The sequence below is a fragment of the Miniopterus schreibersii genome, assembly GCF_964146895.1.
Source record: "Miniopterus schreibersii genome assembly, chromosome: 17".
Lineage (NCBI taxonomy): Eukaryota > Metazoa > Chordata > Mammalia > Chiroptera > Miniopteridae > Miniopterus > Miniopterus schreibersii.
In genome coordinates, this window is record NC_138117.1 from 3911370 (window position 1) to 3928825 (window position 17456).

General features: G+C 38.7%; 1 protein-coding gene across 2 annotated transcripts in view; it reads left to right on the top strand.

The window, feature by feature from the left end:
* Positions 1–231: 231 nt before the first annotated feature.
* INTS8 (integrator complex subunit 8) overlaps positions 232–17456 on the top strand; it is a 35013-nt gene continuing 17788 nt past the window's right edge. Inside the window, exons 1-13 of one of the 2 annotated variants that reach the window (XM_081116962.1) lie at positions 232–506; positions 1674–1848; positions 2907–3047; positions 3731–3802; positions 4773–4824; positions 5664–5846; positions 7034–7141; positions 8883–9038; positions 11657–11757; positions 12180–12321; positions 14825–14895; positions 15226–15401; positions 16561–16694. In XM_081116962.1, coding sequence (XP_080973088.1) covers positions 377–506; positions 1674–1848; positions 2907–3047; positions 3731–3802; positions 4773–4824; positions 5664–5846; positions 7034–7141; positions 8883–9038; positions 11657–11757; positions 12180–12321; positions 14825–14895; positions 15226–15401; positions 16561–16694 — 1641 coding nt within the window. In that variant the 5' untranslated portion in view covers positions 232–376. The remainder of the gene's footprint in view (positions 507–1673; positions 1849–2906; positions 3048–3730; positions 3803–4772; positions 4825–5663; positions 5847–7033; positions 7142–8882; positions 9039–11656; positions 11758–12179; positions 12322–14824; positions 14896–15225; positions 15402–16560; positions 16695–17456) is intronic. The other variant, XM_081116963.1, reaches the window with a different exon arrangement.

A 17456-nucleotide genomic window follows, 5' to 3' on the forward strand; every position in this document is an offset into this window, starting at 1 on the left:
AGACGCTGGGGCTCCTGGCAGCCCGGGGCTGGTTTCTTCCACCAGCGAGAAGCTCGGGGAGAAACGCGAAAGCCCGCAGGGACCCAGCCTGCCCGGTCGTCTCCCATGGCAACGGAGGGGCGTGGCCTGCGGACGGGTCCCGCCTCCTTCCTTCCACCTCGAGCCACGACTGGCTGGGGGCGCGGCGGCGCAGGGAGGCGGGTCCCAGAGCTGCGACGCCGCCGGGGCCGCCGCCATCTTAGATTGTGTGGGTTTCCGGGAGGTTTCGGGCGCAGCCTCGTCGGCGGCGGCTCCGCGGGTCACAGTCCGGGGCCCGCGTCCGAGTGTCAGGTTGGAGCCGGGAAGCGTCCCCGGGGGCGGCGGCGGCGGCGGCAGGATGAGCGCCGAGGCGGCGGACCGGGAGGCGGCCACCTCCAGCCGGCCCTGCACCCCGCCGCAGACCTGCTGGTTCGAGTTCTTGCTGGAGGAGTCGCTGCTGGAGAAGCATCTGCGCAAGCCCTGCCCCGGTGAGCGCGGCGCCCGCGGCCCGCGGCGAGCGGGCCCGGCCCCCGGCGCCGCCCCCGGGCTGCCGGGGCCCCGCGCGCGCGCGAAGCCGCGGCCCCGAGCCGAGCGCAGGCCGCGCCCCTCACTGAGCGTTGGCGTCCCGGGCCCGGCACCCCCGTGCGGGCCGAAGGACAGCGCGAGATAGGCCTTCACCCCCACGTTTCGGTCCTCTCCCGTGTGGGGTCGGGCGGCTGGAGCTCGCCTCGCCCGGGCAAGCCCGGCTGTGGTCGTTCGGGGGCGAATCCCGACGCCGGGGACTTAGGTTCTCGTCGACCTGCTCTGCCCCCCGACGGGGGGCGGTTCCTGAGTCTTAACTGTACGTTTATTACGCGTGACAACGAGAACACCTTTGGAGACGGGAAATGCGGCACCACGGCGGGGTGGTTGCTGTAGGAGGACGATCGTGGTTAGTTAGCGTCGCATTAATGCGAGCGGTACGGAAGGAAGATTTCCTGGCGTTTCTGGGAAGACACTGGCCTGAAAGGCTAAGTTCCTTGCGTAGGATTTTGCTGGTCAAGGTCGAGGCCAGGTGCGGCTTGTCGGGCCTGATAGCCGGGCCTCAGCTGATGGAGACGCCTGTACTTTACCTGGGTGGCTTCACCACCTGGATTCTGTCCTTTTAAATCTCTGCCTTCCACAAACCTCTGTTAGGCGCTTGGTGGGTGCCAGGCACTGTGCTTAATGCTTCACATGTTATCTCATTTAATTCAGACTTCCTAACAGCCTTTTGAGGCAGGTGGTGTTACCTCTCTGTGCAGGTGTAAGAGAGGCAAGTTGATGCAAGCCACGCCGCATCAATTTAAAACAATTTTATTATTTTAAAATTAAGTTTTAAAGCAATAATTCTCATCGTTTCATCGCTTTCCTCTAATGGACATTGGCTGTTTGCTGGAGTAGAAATCCGTGGCCGTCGTGTTCTTACCTCTCGAGTGCTTTCGCCTGCTGGTGAATACGCTTTACGCCTCCCCTTTCCCCCAGGTTCAATTCCCATAAATCATACTCCGTAGTCATTATAACCACACAGTTGTTTGGGTTCCTTTTGTTGCCATAAACAAATACAGTGAATAAGTCCTTTTGCATCTTCATAATTGTAACTTAAATTTAAGAGCCTGTTTTCTTTTAAATCCTAGATCCTGCCCCAGTTCAACTTATAGTTCAGTTTTTGGAACAGGCTTCCAAACCTTCCGTTAATGAACAAAACCAAGTTCAGCCTCCACCTGATAACAAGAGGAATCGTATTTTAAAACTACTTGCTCTTAAAGTTGCCGCACATTTGAAGTGGGACTTGGACATATTAGAGAAAAGGTATACAGGATTTAAATGACACTTGGGGCTTTGGTGGCTCTGAGGCTGGGGAGATTCCAGCCAGGCTGAGCACGTCGGATCTGATTGTCCTCCCAGCCTTTGACCCTCACCCGAAGGCCCTCAATGAAGTGGTGGAATTTAAAAACTAAAAAAAATAAGTAAAAAGGAAGAAATTCATTTTGAAGTACCGTTTAGATATCTTGGCCGGTATGGCTCAGTGGCTTGGGCCATCAGCCAGGTTGTGGGTTTGATTTTTGGTCAGGGCATGTACCTAGGTTGAGGGTTCGATCCCCCATCCTGCAGGGCCAGTGCTCCAACCACTGAGCCACATCGGCCAGGTCTAGTACAAACGTTTTTAAGGCATGTTACATATTGCCAGATTGCATTCCAAGAGAGTTTTATGTATGAGTTTATAACTCTCAGTAGTATTTAAACACTTTTTTCATCACCCATTCTCCAGCATTAAACATTAAAATTAAAAGAAAATTCTATTCTTTAATCTGAAACCTATCTATTAATAGACTCAAGAAGTATAGCAACAGGTAGCAATGTGTACAAAACATATGATGTTTATGGTGCAGTTGGAAAACTGAACATTGGGTTTTTGATGATAAGCAATTGAAAAATTTTTAGAAGTGACATTAATACTGTGAATATGTTGAGTTAATTTTTGGGAGCACTATTCTGAAATACTTGGGGAAGAAATAGTTTAACATTGGAAATTTGCTTTACAATAGTATGGGAAGGAGGGAATAGGGTAAGGGTAGAGATGAAACAAGATTGGTCATCAGTTGTAATTGTTGAAGCTGGATAATGGGCACATGGGGATTCATTATATTATTCTGTCTACTTTTGTATGTTTACATTATTTTCATTAAAAAAATTTCGAGTCTTAAAAACTTGATATTTTCATATAAGTTGAGACAAATCAATAAAATGGCCCTGTAGATTTAGTCCTTTAACAGTGTAATATTTTCAGTGAAGATATTAAATTGTGTATTTTGTGCTTTTTATGCAGCAAACATGCAAACATGTACTTTCTGCTTCTCCCTTTTAAGTTTGTCTGTTCCAGTGTTGAACATGCTACTGAATGAACTGCTGTGCGTCAGTCAAGTTCCTCCTGGGACAAAGCATGTAGACATGGATCTGGCCTCTTTACCTCCGACCACTGCCATGGCTATCCTTCTCTATAATAGATGGTAAGTGAAAAAAAATTTTTTTTGAGAGTACACTTATTAAAGCTGGGGACAGTGAAACAAGAAAGGGCTTAGGATAGAAGAAGCAACAGGAGAGCCTATGCAGGGTTGCTTTGTTTCTCTAAAAAAGTTATAGGAAAGAAACGCGCCTAGGTGGGGCTGCTTTGGCTCACTGAGATGTCAGAGAAAAGGGGGCCTTGGAGACAGGATCAGGGGGTAAGCCCGGCTGAGCTGGTGCTGCCAATTGCTCTCTGGTTGCACGTCTCGTGGGGACCCTTAAACTTCAGGAGATGCATACCTGTAGAGGGGAAGAAAAGGAGAAAGGAAAGGTGCAGGTGTGCTCCCTGGACAGAGCACAATGGTAGATTTTTTTACAAACCTAAAATGTGTTGGGCAGCCTCCATTTAATTGCACTCTGGCTTTTCAGGGCTGTGCTTAAGGGTTCCTTATACTCCAGAGCTCTCTCAGATGATCTTGGGAAATGTGTCTAATGGGAAAAACTTGTGACTGCATAGATGGAAAGCATTCTGATTAAAATAAAATTATGGATGATTTGAAAGTTTTTATTATATGTTAATTCAAACTCCAGGTAACTTATAATGTGAATCTTCTAAGGAATACTTGAAAAAATAATTGAAGTGACCTTTATAATGTATTAAATTTTCTTTTTCTTGTGTTTTCTTCAGGGCAATTAGGACAATTGTTCAAAGTAGTTTTCCTGTCAAACAGGCAAAACCTGGACCTCCTCAGTTAAGTGTGTAAGTTGACAGATAATGACCCTTACCTGGCACTTTTTTCATATGACCCTTACTTGAAACTTTTTTCATCAGATTTTTTAAGAATTTTGCAAATTTTTAATAACCTTGGGTATATAGGAGTAGAGCAAAAATTGGAGGGCAGAAGGCCTTCCTCAGAAGCTGGGTTTGGAGGAGTTAGAGGCTGAGACAATCAGGGTGTTCTGGATATTTAGAGTAGAGACCTCTAAAAAAGAAGGGGAGTGCTTGTGAATTGTGCCATTCATCTTAATTATTAACTGACCTTCAAAGTACTAAGATTTTTTTTCATTTAATTAAATTTACTTGAGGATATATTCTGTATGGAGAAAATTATTTTAATATATGTAAATATTATTTTAGACTACAAAATTTATTACAAAAGTTTGATCATATCTGGAGTTTTAAACCTAATTCTTAAATTCCAGGTAGCAGCTTATTAATATTTGGAGCTAGAGAGCATAGTTTCTAACTTAAAATAATTAAGCTTTTGCTGCCAGTAAGTTTTTTGTTGTTTTTTTAAAATATATCTTTATTGATTTCAGAAAGGAAAGGAGAGAGAGAGAAATATCAGTGATGAGAGTCATTCATTGTCTGCCTCCTGCATGCCCCCTACTGGGGATTGAGCCTGCAACCTGGGCATGTGCCCTAATGGAAATCGAACCTTGATCTCCTGGATCATAGGTTGATGCTCAACTGCTGAGCCATGCTGGCCCGGCAGTAAGTTTTATTCCTAAATTGAGGGGTTTTGTTGTTGTTGTGTATAATGCAAAGTAAATGAGAGAATAATGGTAAATGAATATAATTTTGAGTTTTTGTTTTTTTAAGCATGAAAATAAATAGCATTAAAAACATTTTTATTTAAATATAACCTTGTTTTCAAGAATGATGCTCTTCAGTTTTGAATTTTCTGTCCTTTGAGTAACATTTGATACTCTGCAATCTTTTCTCTTAGTATGAGTCAGATGCAGCAGGAGAAAGAGCTAACAGAAAATATTTTGAAAGTGGTGAGTATCTGCATCAGTTATACTTTAACATTTCTGAGGCACACACTGAGCCGGCTTAGATACTTCTCCTAACTAGGTATATGAGAGTTGGCCTGGTCTGGAAACAGTGACATCGGTTTTCACTGTTAGAGTGTAGCTTGCTAATATTCTAACTTGTACAGATTTTCAGTGTTAACGATACAGTGCTTTACTACCAATTCTGTTGAATATTTTATGATACTTTAGCAGCTATGAGACATCACTCTTGCAAGTGATATCTTTGCATTCTTTTATATTTCCCAAAAACTTTACAATAAACATTACTGAGATATTTTAAAATTACTTTTGTAGTCAGAAAAGTACAAGTTATTTTTAAAATTGATTTAGTAATGTAAAAGTAGAAATGTGGGAGTTGCCATAATTTTCAAATGATCTCTGTAATTCTGTATTTAACACCTACAATGTGCCAGAGATCCCATGTGATGTGCAGGGGCTGGGAGAAGAGAGGGAAGAAACAATCTGCATCTAGTGCCCATTAAAATGGCTGGTACATTGAAGCATAACAAACATTTCTTGAATAAATCAGTGGAACAGTAAATCTTGAAAATATTTTCTTTATTAACTTTTCTATAGAGAAAAGATAGTTTTTTAATTTGTATTTTTTAATTTCACAGGAACTTACTGTATTTTTTAATTTAAAATAACTAGTTCAACAAATTTAATTGCACTCCTGTGTTAAAAATATTTTTTTAATAGCTTAGTACAGTAAGCTACAGAGTATTCTGTAAATATATTTTGGTTAATGTAGTCCATTGTTGCCATTTTTGTATTTTAATAATTTGTTTATTGAATTTTTATAGCTAAAAGAACAAGCTTCTGATTCTATTTTGGTACTAGAGGCAGCCCTTAAATTGAACAAGGATCTTTATGTCCACACAATGAGGACACTAGATTTATTGGCCATGGAGCCAGGCATGGTAAATGGAGAAACTGAGAGTTCTACTGCTGGATTGAAAATCAAAACTGAGGAGATGCAGTGCCAGGTATTCATTTCCATATTTAATCAATGCATAGCAAATTTTTGGAAATCTTATCCTGGTATTTTTAATTAGAATTTATTTCTCCTTTTGTCTCTCTTTTTCTTTCAGTCCTCACCCAAGGACATTTTTTTCAGTGCTTTTCTGAGAGTGTGGCAGGAAGAGAGAGAGAGAAAGAGAGAGAGAGAGATACATACATTGACATGAGAGAGACACATTGATTGGTTGCCTCCTGCATGGATTGAGCCTGCAACCAAGGTACATGCCCTTGGCTGTAATTGAACCCGGGATCCTTCAGTCAGGGGGCCAGTGCTCTAACCCCTGAGCCAGATTGGCCAGGACTTTTTTTTGTTTGTTTCTTTTTAAAGATTTTTTTTTTTTAATTGATAATGAAACACTGGGGATCGAGCCTGCAACCTGAGCATGTGCCCTGGCTGGGAATCGAACCTCGATCTCCTGGATCTTAGGTGGGTGCTCCACTGCTGCGCCAAGCTGGCTGGGCCCCCTCTTCTGTTTTAGAAGAACTCTTTACCATCTGAGACTTGGCAGGAGGCAGAGCTTGCTTCCTGTAATAGAGCTGAAAACTTGAGAAATACTAGCTTTCTCTAGCCTTATCCTGCTTGAGGGCAAGAATGTCACGTAGGTGTGACAGACATATATTTAGTTTAGACTGCATCAGGAGCTCCTAAGTCAGTGAAGTGGGGATGATAGAGAATTGTTGTGATGGTGAGCAGCAGCAACAGTGACAGGAAAATCTAGTTTCCAGGGGCCGTAGTAGTAAGGGTGTATGTAGCTGCTGCTTTCCGTGTCCAGTGATGGTGGCTAAGGGTGCTAGGAGCTGTGGAGTCTAGTGTTGAGACGCTGCTGTAGCCGTGTCTCATTAGACCAGTTGTGTCTCTTGTCCTGACTGCTTGCCTCCCTTGCCCCCTTTTGATTTTCAGCCTGATTCTTTGACCTTACCAATAACTCTGTAGGCCACCTGAAATCTTATCAGTAAATCTATTTTCTGCTTCATCCGAGTTGGTTTCTGTTGCTTGTGACTAAGATCATTGATTGTTTCACTTCTCATTGAAATATGTTTTATTCTTATACATATACCTATGTTTTGCTGAGATGAAAGATAATTTTGGGTTTTGTCAACTTTTATGTACATGAAAAATTACTAACGAGATTGACGTTCATTACCACTTTAGGTGTGTTATGATTTGGGTGCAGCATACTTCCAGCAAGGCTCTACCAATTCAGCTGTCTATGAAAATGCCAGAGAAAAATTTTTTAGAACCAAAGAACTAATTGCAGAGGTAAATACGGTCATAACAGGCACATAATATTCAATCCTTTACAACATCTGTATATTTTTCGCTTTAATTTTTTTGGTAAACGGTGTTTATTGTAGTAACTGCAAAGTTCAAAAAAATACTGGAAACAGTTGTTAAAAATCTATACTACCACTACCTGGAAATAACCCCGTATTTCCTTCTGGTTTTTATTCTTTCTGTATATGTTTTTATACAGTTAAGCTCATTCTGTATATCCTCCCTTAAATTTTTGAATAGACATTTAAAATGTATTCTATTGTGTGATTTGCTTCATTTCCCGCATGTTAGGGCAATTGGGTTGCTTACTGGTTTTATTTTATTATAAAACTTCAGTTCTATATCTGCAAGCATAAATTTTTTTTCGATTTTAGATACTTTCAAGTTAAATTATTGCATGTAGAATTGCCATTTCCATTGGTTATTAATCCCCCCCCCCACCCGAGGACATGCTTAAAGAGGAAGAGGGAGGGGGTGGGACGGAGGGAAACAGACAAACATTGATCTGTTGCCTTTCGTATATGCCTTGACTGGGAATCGAACGAACCTTTCAGTGCACAGGATGACGCTCAACCAGCTGAGCCTCTCTGGTCGGGCTATTAATTTTTTGAAGGCTGTAAACCAAATTGCTCTGCCAGGTACCTTTCTTTGAGGGTACTCTAATCAGCAGTGAGTTGTGTTTGTTTGTTTTTTAATTGCTAATTTGTATCTTTAAAAATTTTGCATTTTCATAATTCTTAATAAGGATAAACTTTTTTCAAGTGTTTATCATTTCCATTTTTCTCTTTATGCTTCAGACAACTGAAGTTTAAAGTGTATAAGTAGGTTTTTGTATGCCTGGTGCCTAGAAAAAGTCCCACTTCAGTCTCCTTACCTTACCAGAAAAAACAAATTTAAATTCACTAGAGATTTACTTTAATTCTAATCTGGACCCATTGGGAATCCCCATTTTATTTTGCCTGAGTAACTCATCAAATTTCTACTTTTATGGCATTCAAGTAGAGTGATTTAAAACTCTAATTTTTAAAATGTGTGTTTTTAAAGTAATTTTTCTGTTTTGGTAGAAGCATTCCTTATTCTCTCCAGTTGATTGAAGATTGAGCTTTCTTGTCCCCCCTCCCCCCCATAAATTTCTCCCAAGTATTATGTATTTTTAAATATTTTAAACTTGTTTTTAACAGTGTTCACTCTGTTAAGTTAAATTCTTAATTGTCATACCTACTTAGAATGATGATAATGTCTACTTTTTGTATGTTAGCCTGAAAACTGAACCAGGAGTCAGTTTTCTGTACCCCAACTTTTTTTTTCAATGTTTCAGTCTTTTTTTCTAAATTTAAAATATTAAAGATGGCCCTTTCCTCCCCACTGACCCCTTCCACCACCCCCCCCCCCCAACATTTTTGTGAAGGGCTAGATAATAGGTAGTTTAGCTTTGTGGCCCTTACACAGTTTTTGTTGCATATTCTCAGTTGTTGTTTTCCCTTTGAGACCCTGAGAATCATTCTTAGCTCAAGGGTTGTACAAAAACAGGCCGCAGGCTAGATTTGGCCCATGAGCATTAATAGTTTGCTGACCCCTAAACCTTTAACCTTTATATTATTTTTTGTTTCCTCCAGCTCTGAATTTTTTTCAGCACTGTCTTGTACTGTTGAGATGCACTAAGGGGGTGTTTAGAGTACTGCTTCTGTTACATGGATGGATAATGATTATACCTCTTACTTTACAGATAGGTTCATTATCTCTCCATTGTACCATAGATGAGAAGCGGTTGGCTGGCTATTGTCAAGCATGTGATGTTCTCGTACCTTCTTCTGATATTACATCTCAACAGTTAACTCCATATAGTCAAGTCCATATTTGTTTGAGATCTGGCAATTATCAGGTAAGACTTATGGTGGGGTTGCAGTAGTGTAGTTGAAAAGTTTTGGAAGCCAGACAGAACTGAATTTGAATACGGGCACTGTCATTTACCAGTTGTTTGATTTGTGGCGAGTCAAACTGTGAGATATTGGCCCATAAAATAGTGGTAATAATTACCCATTTCATAATCTTCTTGTGAGAATTAAGTGAGAGAAGTTACAGCTTATAAACTGTAAGGCAAAGCACTATATAGATGTTGACTCTTTAGTATTGATATTATCCTTTCTTGAAGGTGTACAGTTTGCCAATTTTAAGTAAATTCTGTAAGAAACTTTATAAGCGGAACTTTTAACTTTTAAAATTACAGGTAGAGAATTTTTAGTTTTATTGAACCTAAAGTTGTTTTTTTAATTTTTCAATTACAGTTGACATTGAATATTCATTTCAGCTGTACAGCACAGTGATTATACATTCGTATAAGTTACAAAGTGATTCCCCCAATAAATCTTGCACCACCTGACACCATGTGTAGTTATCACAATGTTATTGAGTGTATTTCGTAAGCTGTACGTTACATCCCCATAACTATTTTGTAACTGTCAGTTTGTACTTAATCCCTTCGTCTTGTCACCTGGTCCCCAGCCCCCTCCCACCTGGCAGCCATTAGTTTGTTTTGTCTGTGAGTTTTCTTCTCTCTTGCTTGTTTGTTCGTTTTTTTAGATTCCACATATAGGTGAAATCATACGGTATTTGTCTTTCTCCGTCTGACTTATTTTCACTTAGCAAATGCCCTCTATATGGAGACTAAAGTTTTGTGTCTGATTTCAAAGTATAACCTTGTAGCCCAGTCTTATTATAGCCACTGCAAATATTAGGACTGAAGAAGAAAGTGAGCAGAGCAGCTTGGGTAGGTTTGGATGGTGTGTTACAGAGCCCACTTGGCCAACAAGCCTGGTCATTATTTTAATTTCACTCATGAAAAGAGCTTAGTCTGTTGAGATTTTCATTGCCCCCTGTGGGTAATATCTTTAGTGTTGTAATGAAAATCACTGGGAATTAGAATTTGTACTTTTAAAATTTCTATTGGAAAGCCTTCATTCTAGAATGTGAACAGTGCCTTCATGTTGTTTAGTTCAGAACAGGAGTCGTGCAATGAAGGAGTCATGCAGTGAAATAGCTGTGGCATACCTTTCGTGTTGTGTCTTCACTTAGCCCGACTTTTTAGTTCATGCTTCCCTACTACAGTTAACTTCCCATGGAGACTAGAACAGAGGGGCTAGTACTTTCTTCTCTCCCTCTGGCTCTTTCTAAAAAAGTTCTGCTTTTCCCTAGGGAAGAAAAGGAAACTTACTTGAGAATGGGTTACAGATCCAGATGCATTTATTAGACTGGAGGTCTTTCCATTGCATATCCCCAGTAAGGCTTATGGAGGGTGGGGATCAATTACTGTTAAGATAGAGAATCTGTAAGAAGCTCCCTAAAGTAGGACCTGTGCAAATAACACCTCACAAATATTACTCATAGGTAGGCACGTGTTACTGTGAATATAACAGAGTGCCAAAATGTGTAAATCAAAAAGCAGCGTAATTGGGAAGCTAGGCAGGAAAACTCTGAACTTGATCACTTTAGCTGTGTATGCAGGAGTATCTTAGAAAAACCCTGCTTAGCCCTTTACTGTGTGAGTAGGGTTCTCTGTATGAACCCCTAGCGTTTGCTTTGTGTGAATCAAGCAGTTGTTGAAGAGCTGTGACAAATGTGTCTTCTCCCATTTGGCAAAGGCTGTTTCACCCTGTGTGACCCTCCCTTGCTCACATTTGACTATGGAGGTGGAACAGCGAGCGGTTGCCCTATAGTTTTGAAACCACTTGTGTCAGTGCTTTTGTGGTAACAGTTGATCAGCTTTAACTGTTTCTAAAATTTTCCCCATTTCCCCACACTGTCGCCCCTTCTTTCTCTCCTCTTCCATTGCTTGATAAAAAGCTGAGAAAGTCAAATTGTTGTAATATTTTTAAAAGTTTGTTGTTGCCCGTCTGGAGTGGCTCAGTCGTTGAGCATCGACCTATGATCCAGGAGATTGAAGTTCAGTTCCCAGTCAGGGCACATGTCCAGGTTGTGGGCTCCACCCCCAGTGGGGGGCATGCAGGAGGCATCTGATCAGTGATGACTCATCATTGATGTTTCTATCTCCCTCCTTCTCTGAAATCAGTAAAGACATATTTTTTAAAAAAGTTTGTTGTATGAATTTGTGTTTAAAGTGAATGAGAAGAAATTTTTAAAACTTTTAATAATGCAGCTGCACTGCCTCTTACTAATGGATTCTTCTCTCACCTCCCATTTTTGGTCCATGATCTTTAATTTTAAAAATGGCAGGTAGGGAGCATCTGAGATCTTGCTCCCAGCATGTGTTGTCCGTTGGTTCAATAACTCTTATACAAATTCTCATTCATAAATAAATAAATAATACTATTTTTGTGATTTTTCTTCAATGTGTATTTTTATTATAGAAAGACTTAAAAATTTATTTTTAAATTTAATTTTTCGGGTGTGGGGGTGAAGACTTTTAAAGTAAAGAAACTTTGCCCTGATTTTTGAAATGGATACAATTTTTTATATGGATGCAATTTTATGTCTGTGTTCTAGGAGGTAATAAAGATTTTCATTGAGGATAACTTAACCTTCAATTTACCCGTCCAGTTCCGACAGTCAGTACTAAGAGAACTCTTTCAGAAAGCTCAACAAGGGTAAGTCAATCAGAGAATTACTTTTTGATTTTTGAATAAGAGAACAAGTGTGCATTTCAGGTTTTATCCAAAATACACCTCCAAATTACCTGTACGCCTGTGACAGTATGTTCAGTCTTGTTAGTATATGGAAATTAACATAGAGGGGCCACTTCAATGTTCTATTAAAAAGCGTTTGGGAGAAAAATCATACATAGCAGAATTTGATTCTGTAACCTGATCTGGAATGAAATTGTCCCTTGATCAATTCAAAACCTTTCTGTTCTGCTTTCGCCCCACTGACTTGGTTATTTACTATTGTGCCTGAGTATCCTAAAATCAACCTCTCCAGAATAAATGGCTCATTCTTGTGAATTTAGTTTTGTAATATATACCTTTTTTTATTTAAAAGATATTAGTGGATCTACTTTTGTATTCTACAGAAATGAAGCTCTAGATGAAATCTGTTTTAAAGTCTGTGCCTGTAACACAGTCCGTGATATATTGGAAGGTAGAACAATTAGTGTTCAATTTAACCAGCTATTTCTTAGACCTAATAAAGAGAAAATAGACTTTCTTCTTGAGGTAAGACATCATTTCCCCTTTGACTTATAATTTTGCTTTAAGTTACCAGTGACCTCTTAGTTGCCAAATCCAGTGCCCTCTTCTCTGCCTTCATCTGACCTGCCTCTGGCTGATGATTGCTATTACTGACAGGAGACACTCTTACCGTGTCTCTTTCCTAGTCCTCCTGCGTTATTGGATTTCCTCCTTCATTGACTTGTTTCACTCTCCTTTTAGTGTTTTTGTTTTACGAAAGTTTTGTCCTTGGCGCCCTCATCTTCTCGGGTCCTTTTTATTCTCATCCAAAGTGTCAGTCACCTTTTCTGTCACCTGCTTACTGAAGACCCTCAGATCACACCTTGAGCCTCTCATGTCAGTTCTAGAGTCTGTGTTTCTACTGGATCTTTCACCTTCTTTCTTTAATAGCTTTAATGTAATGGGCACTGAGAGAAGTACATAAAGCATAATTCGTAACACTTAGTTCCAAAGTGCAGCGTTGCCAACTCTAAAAGTCCTTATGCTCTTTTCCAAATCCTGTCTGCCGCCCTTTGAGGAAACCCCTGTCCTGCCTTTAATGATAATAATTTCCTTGTTTTTCTTTACAGTTGTATCACCTTTGTATGCACCCTTAAAGAATATGCTTTAATTTTCCTGTTTTGAACTTTATATAAATGAAATCATACTAGATGTATTCATTTTCTTTTACTAAACGTATTTGAGACCTTTTTTCAAGTTGTTTAATGCAGATACAGGATTTTTTTCACAGTGTTGTAAGGTGTTTTTTTAAAAGGTGGAATTAGTTTTAATCCTATATCTTATCTATCCAAAATATTATCATTTCAACATAAAATTAGTATAAAAAGTTGAAAGATTTCACAATTTTTTTCATACTAAGTTTTCAAAGTCTGTGTGTTTTCCTTTAGAGCAGATCTCAATCTGGACTGGTATACCAGTATGCATTGGTATAGAGGTAGAGTTGAACCTTGTATAATGATCTTGTTTCTAACTACTTTGCGAAACTCTTAAAAATTCTGTTAACAGTGTTCATATTTCAAAACAATCAATAGCTGTGTGACTACTGTATTGGACAGTGCAGGTCGATAGTGGGCAGATAGCAGGTGTGTTAATAGTGAAAGGTGTTCCACTGCTGCAAGGTGTTTTAACATCATATGATAGCTTATCCATTCTTATGATGATAGATGTTTGTGTTTATAGTATTTTGCTATTGTGCTGCTTGGAACATCCTTACATGTATATCCTGGTGCATACATGTACTGTTTGTCTATACACTTAGAGGAAGTGTGTCTGAAATATTACTTGCATGAGAATTCTTGTTGGTCAGCATCTTTACCAGTACTTGGTATTTTCAGATTTGCCTGTCAGATCGTTGTATAATGGTACCTCTTTGAGTTTGACTTCTCTTTTAACTTTCTTTTTATTGTTTTAAAAGCTCTTAAATTTAATATAAAGTTTTATAAAGGATTCATGATTTCTGTATCTTATTTAAGAAAGCTTTTGCTATGCTGCGGTCATGAGGATTGTCTTAGTTTCTTTCCTAAAAGCTTTATAGCTTAGCTTCCTTTCTCATTTGGGTCTTTAATCCACCAACAATTGATTTTTTGTGTGTCATCTGAAGTAGGGGGTCTGGTGCCATTTTTTTTTTTTTTACCCTCATATGACTGTTTGTTCCCATACCATACTGAATGGTCCATCTTTTTTCTACCAATCCCCAGTGCTACCTTTATAGAATGCCAAGTGTGTATGGCCTATTTCTGGGCTCTGTTCTTTACCACTTCTCTATTTGTCTACCCGTCAGTATTCCTGTGTCCTTGTTTTTCAGAGTTGTATTGGTTTGCTTGTCCTTTGCGTTTTGTTGTAAACAATAGATTCAGATTGTCAGGCTCCACAAATAAGCCTGATGGATTTTTGTTTGGAGTTACATTACATTGAAAAAACAATTTAGAAGAATTAATATCTTTACAATATTGAGTATTCTAATCCATGAACTGGTGCAGCCCTTGATTTATAGAGGCTTTTTTTTAAATGTCCTTCAGAGCTTTGTAATTTTTCTATAGAAGTCTTTTTTGTTTTTTCAAATGTACACTTAAAAATAGTTTATGCATTGGTATAGAGGTAGAGTTGAACTTTGTATAATGATCTTGTTTCTAACTACTTTGCGAAACTCTTAAAAATTCTGTTAACAGTGTTCACCTGTAAAAATGCATTTTGGGTTTTTCCTTTTCTGATCTTTTATTTCAGTTTCTTTTTAATTGTTCATACTTTGCTGACTGTGACCTCTAGTACAGTGTTCAGTATAAGGGGCTCTGGTGCACTTCCTGGTCTCAGTCTCAGTTCAGAGGAAAGCTTGTACTGTTTCACCACTTAGAATGATGTTTATTGTGTTTTTCTTGTAGCTGTTCCTTATCTGATTAAGGATAGATGAAAACTTCCTTATTCACTGAGGGCTCTCTTTTTTTTTTTTTTTAAAGTGCCCATACTCAAATAAAAATACTCAAATTTCTAGGTATGTTCAAGATCAATAACTTTAGAAAAACCTTCAGATTCTTTGAAAGGAAACATGGCTTCTTTTCTAAAGTAAGTACCTTTCTTTTTTTCTTTTCCTTAACTTTGAACTTAGTCCTATGAGGAAAGTACCTTTTATTACTTTTTGTGTTTGAACTGCATGTCTTATAAACAGCCAGTAACTGATATTTGAGAACCAGTTATGGTTGAGATTAGTGCAGCCTCACAAAACTTATGATTGTACCAGTTACTCTTATATTGTCATTGATATCACAATTTTAAATAAGGAACCAAAGTGAAATGGTGATTTATTAAATGGTTTGTTAATAAAAATTGGTTAATACTGTTTTCCCCAAACTAAATTACATATTTTTTGTTTTACAATATTTCTTACTGATCTAGGAATGTATGTCTGGGGTTGGAAGATCTGCAGTATGTTTTCATGATTTCTTCACATGAGCTTTTCATTACGTTGTTGAAAGATGAAGAACGAAAGCTACTTGTTGATCAGATGAGGAAGAGATCCCCTGGAGTGAATCTGTGCATTAAACCTGTGACTTCCTTTTATGACATCCCAGGTCAGCTCTCCAGTCTGCTAGCTGATGTTGACACATTTTGTCCCGCTATTATATTTGCCCCTCAGTATATTTGATGATGCCCTATTAATTGTTTTAATTTACACTTATGTTGGTAATTAATAGAAATCTACCTATTTTCCATAATTATATTTCTATCTAGGCAGTTAAGTGCTGGGACTTGCTAAATCTATGGTTAATGGGGAATTAGGCCCAGATACATAAAAGATTTTTGCTAGGGAAATAGACCAAGGTAACTCTGATGCTAATATGATCTTGGGAAGTAACAAAAGAGGTGGGAGGGGACTGGTTGAATGTGCTAAGACCATAAGAAAGTACAGGCTTTCATGCATTTCAGCCAGTATTGCTGTGATATTGACTAAACATTTAGAAACATTTAGCTTTGGCAATACTACTGCCACTTTTGCCTTATTTATTTGATTTTCTTCCATTTTTGCCCTTATTTCATAAATATAAGTAGAAAATGTAGTGCTCTTAATTAATAAAAAACAAGTTTCCATACTTAATGTAGGTGAGACAGAGAATTCAGTTGGTTAAAGAAAAAGGCAACATTTTAGCTGCTTGGAAGTTCACTGGATTTAAACTGGGTGACTGTTCAGTTCAATTGGGGGCTATCTGAAAGCTGAGTTGTAATTAGGGGTTTTAATGATCATTTCATGCTCCTTTGGAAAGGCAATACCTCTTCCTCTCCCTTCAAAAAACATACATTTTAAGTATTTATTATTCAAAATTAACATTTTATTTATACAAGCTTCTGTTAACACTTTATGTTCACAAAGTAGGAGGTTGCCTGTATAAGCTCATTTTTTCCATATGTACCACATAGTTCTTTTCAGGAACCAGTTACTGATTTTCACCTTGTTTATAGTTCCATCATCTTTCTCTGTTAAATGCAAGCATAATGTAAATCATGTTAGGTTTTCTCTGAGGTTAAAGTTAGTATGTAAATTACATTTTGTTGATGAGTCAGTTCTCAAGATGAGAGCTGTTTTTAACATAGATGTAATACTAAGAATTAAAAACCCATAGATTTAATACAGACATACACAACTTCTCTCAATAAGTTATCACTCATACTTATAGGATTATGTCTACCCGTGAATTAAATCATTATTAAAATAGGAATCTCTTTCTTTCTTAGCCTCAGCAAGTGTCAACATTGGCCAGTTGGAGCATCAGCTGATATTGTCAGTGGATCCCTGGAGAATTCGACAAATTTTAATTGAATTACATGGTATGACATCAGAGCGCCAATTCTGGACGGTGTCAAATAAGGTAAGAAACCCTCTGTCAAGAACAGATAATAAAATTACCCTTGTTTTCTAATGTAATTTAATAGAAGAGTTGTAGCCTGACCTTTTTGAGAATAAGGACACCTTTTGTCAACAATTTAGGACCTTCACACGACAATAATTGTACTTTGAACATTAATTGAGAAGAGAAATAAAAAATGTCAAAAAAGATACTGTTAAATCAGTAACCTCTTACCAGTAAGTTTATATTCCACTTACTGTTATAGCATCTACATACACTTCAGTATATCTGTAAATATATGTATAAGGTATATTATTTATGTAGTTTATAGCTAATACTTGCTATGTGCTTAAGAGAGTATTTTTGTTTGTGCTTAATAGAATATTTTTGTTTGTTAATACCTTCTTGAGGTCTAAAACTTATAGCTTGGAACCAATTCGTTAAAACTTCTTTATAGACATTTTTGGCTCTAGATACTCATTAAAACACTCAGCCAAGCACAGTGAGCCCCTCTGCGGTGCTCGACCCCAGAATTCCCCTGGCTTGCCTACAGAGATGCTGACAAGGAAGTAGCCTTTGATGATGCAGTAGAAGAAAGTGGGATCAACAAAAAGTACAAATACAGGAAAAGAATATGCCTTTTCTTTATGATTTGGTGATGACCCATGCTCTGGAGTGGCCCAGCCTAACTGCACCATGGCTTCCAGATGTAACCAGACCAGAAGGGAAAGATTTCAGCTTTCATTGACTTGTCCTAGGGACACACATGTCAGATAAATAGCA